A 4,302-nucleotide genomic window follows, 5' to 3' on the forward strand; every position below is an offset into this window, starting at 1 on the left:
ATATGGAGTTGTGACGAAGATCAGGAAAAAACTCTCGACATTCACCATGCAGTTTGCAATTTGTATATTTGAGCCACCATTACACATTGTTACTATACTGTTGTTCTTGTGTCATCACCTCATCACTGTGGACAAGCAGGAGACAAAGGAGCCTCAGAGCAGCTAGGCCAATGTCCTCCACTTTAAACCCACATAAACGAGCCTCCTCCAGTCTTCGCAGCCCAGCAGAAGCTGCAGCAGTGCGGCCTGCTGGAAGTGTATTGGCAGCTGAAGAGTCTAAACCACTGCTGCTAGCGGAGGAGGAGCGGAGCGAGTCCAGAGACTGGCATAGCTGAGACAGGTGAAGGTCCAACAGAGAGAGGAGGAGGACACCTCCAGGACACGACCTATTTACATACACAATTTTTATTTTATTTTTTTTTTGATTTTTCTATCCAAATCGTTTAACCTACAACCAGTGGGTTATTTTCCATGAAGATATTTTTCTCGTTCTGACTTAAACCATTAATCCTTAAAAAATGAATCTGCCCTGTATTCGCCTTTCTCAATAGCCATCTAATGACTGATATGTCTATCAGCAAGGCAGTAGCTGTCATGCTGTTTTCACTCCTTTAGCTGCCGTTGTTTTGAGTTTGTCTCCATAATTCTGTGTTAAAGAGGAGAGTACATGCAGGAAGAACAAAGCCAGAAATTAATCAGGTTTAATGATAAAATTTTCTTTCCAGTCATCTGTTTCAGACTGGAAAGTTAGGAAAATTTATTACACTTCTCCATCCAGCCATCCTCTTCCACTTATCTTTATGAGGGGGGCTGGAGTCTATCCCAGCTGTCACAGGGCGAGTGGTGGGGTACACCCTGATCAGATCACCTGTCTATCGCAGGGCTAACACATAGAGACAGACAACCATTCACACTCACATTTACACCTATGGGCAATTTAGAATCACCAATTAACCCAACCACACTAAGTGCAAGTCTTCGGGCTGTGGCAGGAAGCCGGAGTACCCAGGGAGAAACCACGCAAACACGGGGAAAACATGCAAACTCCACTTCTGTGAAAATGATTTTTTTTTATTATTATACTGGTGCTTTAAAACCAATTATAAAAACAACATAACACTCCATATAAATATATGGCCCTTGTAGCAATGCCCACAAAGTTTCTCACCAATGACAAAATAAGTTAACATAACCACCAGGACTAAAATGCTAAATATTTAGCTGGCCTACAACTCTATGTAGCTTTTATTGCTTTTAAAAAATTGTTAGTAGTTAATAAAAATGTATTTTTACACCGAGAAGTTAAAAGGTTAGCAATGTAAATGGACAATTACACTGCAGAAGTGATATGCCTCAACTCACTGACTTTGGAAGCTACCATTTACTGATTCTGCATTTTATATAGATTCCATAAAATATTTTAAAGCAATAACGAATAAAAGTATCAGGTATTTCACCACATATCTTGAAAAAAACCTATCAAATTTGATTTAAAACAAATGAAACACTCTTTTGATGTGCTCAAAAAAATATCAAAGTAATCTATATACAGAGATCCTTCAGAGCCAAGGACAGAATTCATGTACGATATGGGGAGAATTTTCAGCATATTACATTAGACCATTTAATCTGCTTTTACACGGTTTATCCACAAGAGGACTCTGCTGTCTATAGATCAGAAAGTGTATGCTGTTCTTCTGCACTTTGCAAAGAGAGACTTTTTATTGTTTCAACTGAACGGCATCAGGGTCAGTCATCCTACCTGTTTTTGCTGCTGGCTGCAGATGCCGGTTGGCTCTGACTCAGCATGTTGAGTCCAGTTACAGCTAGACTCTGGACAGGATTAAGAGCAGCTCTGGGAGCTCCAGCTCCACTGACACCAGCTGCAGCATCAGAGTTGAGCAGAAAACCTGCTGACAGCCGACTGAACACATAAACAACACACAACATCAGCACATCAGTTAGTCTTACAACTTCATTTAGGTTTGAGAAGTATGACTAGTGATACAATCAATGCTACGGCTGTTTTTGAAACACTATTAGGGTAAAGTCAATGCTATAAAGTTTTGTATATTGTATGAAAAGGTTCTGTTTTTGAGGACTTGGCAACAGCATGTGATGACTGATTATCCAAATTTGAAGTCTGGTAGCTTGTTGAAGTCAATTTCAACAAACAACAACATCAACAACAAAAGAAACCCACAATATGTTTGTTCCTAAAGTTGGATAAATTAATTTATTGATATACTTCATTTAAGCTGTTATTACATAAAATTTATTCTATCATCACAAATGTTAAACCTTTCTTTCTACTTTGCCAGTAACTATTACAGCACTGCTTTATACATATTACACTACATGTTACTGCTCAGGCTGTCAAGATTAAAGTGCAAGGTGTTTACCTGGATGTCAGATGAATGTCAGTCAGACTCATACTCAGCAAATGAGAGAGCCCGAGGCTACTGGGAGAAAGAGGCTGCTGCAGCAATAGCCCCAGCAGGATGCCACCTGGTTGGAGGATGACACAGAATAACAGACACAGATTTTAATCAGATTAATACTCACTCATGTGATTGTTGGGGTTTTCTCTTATCTTTGTATTATTGTAAGGTAAAGCACCTTGAGGCAACCCTTGTTGTGATTTGGCGCAATATAGATAAAAGAAAATATAACTGAACATATACCAATAAACGTTTACATCGGTTCCTTTACAGATTCTGATAGTTGACGGCAGCTGATAACAGTCTGCATATGTGGTGGAACATTTATTGAAGCTGTGTGCTGTTACTGTTTCTGACCCATTCCGTGTATATTCTGATGACCCTACATCAAGTGAGCATCAGAAAACAAATAGCTGGCAGAATGCTGCATAGATGGTGGTGAACCTCACAGAAATGAAGGAACCGTTAGGAGGGTACAGAAATTTGTACCTTCCACAGTACAAGAAAAATCGCATGGTAATGAGGTCCCAGATGCAGAGTCACTTTTGTGTATTATGTCACGCTTTATGAAATAAAACAACCTACATGTAACCTATTTCAAATTCTGATACATACATGAGCTGGATCACAATCAGGCAGACATTGTGTAGCCTGACTGTAGCATAAGGGTGTACAGGCTATTTTCTGACAGACTGTGTGTGGGAAACAGAACTAGCTACAAACAACTCAACTGTGTAAGGTCAGGAAGGTTTAGTATTTCTTTCAGCTGTTCAGTAAAATCTCTAAAAATCCTAAAATTTCCTGGTAGCTTTAAAATATGAAATCTTTCAGGAACCCTTTGAAGGCACACTGCAGGGGGACTGACCTCTGTGCTGCAGATGAGACGGTCTGACAGACAGGAAGGGGTCTGGTCGAGACACATCACTAGATTTGCTGCTGGATGCTCCTCTCTCTGCTGCAACATATACATAGATATAGACAGGCAGAGTTTAACCACGAGCAGATAATTTTTGTCTTTGTAAATATATTGCTCCTACTACTGCCCCTATATTTTTCATGACATCAGCGTTGTCATACAACCCACCATCTCTCCGTGCCTTCACTGGTGTCACTCTGGATGATACCTGGGCTCCAAACATCTCCTTGGTGATGAAACCATTTCCTATTGGAGAGGATGAGCTGCTGCTTCCATGATTCAGGATTTTAGGACTGTGGGGAGAAAAAAAAACCAAAAAAAAAAAACCAACAGTAATAATTGTGACGTCTAACTCTTCTGGCTGTATTAGAACTTGACTGAAGAGTGGAATTGACTCAGTTATCTGGACTCTACATGATAAAATGTGGCATTAAAACATTCAAAGCTATTATCTATCACATTTTCCAGTTTTCCTGTCATATACAGTATACATTCTTACAACGGCAGCTTCCTGTTTTTTGTAGTCAAAGTTGTAAATAATGAAGTCTGAGTATGTATAAGTAATCCCTATGAGTTAAAAGCTGAGGATGACATTCCTGGTTCAGCAAGGCTTAAATCTGTTCTAGGAAGCACCCTGGACCCAGTGCAGGTGGTGGGAGACAGAACGACTCTGGCCAAAATAACATCTCTGATGGACAGAGTCTCCCATCCCATGCATGTAAATGTTGCTGAACTGTAGAGCTCCTTCAGTGACAGACTGCTGAATCCTAGATGCGTGAACGAGTGTTTCCGCAGGTCCTTTCTCCCTGCAGCTGTCAGACTGTACAACCAAAACTGCTCCCAACAAACATAGATGTTTACATCAGCGCTGTAATTTGCACTAATCAACAGAACTACTACTGTTACAACTTGCACATTACATACACACTACGTGTGTGTGTATGT

At 40.1% G+C, this 4,302-nt stretch overlaps 1 protein-coding gene across 1 annotated transcript in view; it reads right to left on the bottom strand.

The window, feature by feature from the left end:
* Positions 1-4,302, bottom strand: part of atrip (ATR interacting protein) — a 17,323-nt gene that overhangs the window by 8,345 nt on the left and 4,676 nt on the right. The window contains 5 exon segments of the mRNA XM_013910017.1: positions 119-386; positions 1,763-1,924; positions 2,403-2,508; positions 3,307-3,396; positions 3,526-3,650. Of these exon segments, the coding sequence (XP_013765471.1) occupies positions 119-386; positions 1,763-1,924; positions 2,403-2,508; positions 3,307-3,396; positions 3,526-3,650 (751 nt within the window).

The sequence above is a fragment of the Pundamilia nyererei genome, unplaced genomic scaffold (assembly GCF_000239375.1).
Source record: "Pundamilia nyererei isolate P.nyererei 1_Seehausen unplaced genomic scaffold, PunNye1.0 scaffold00034, whole genome shotgun sequence".
Classification (NCBI taxonomy): Eukaryota; Metazoa; Chordata; class Actinopteri; order Cichliformes; family Cichlidae; genus Pundamilia; species Pundamilia nyererei.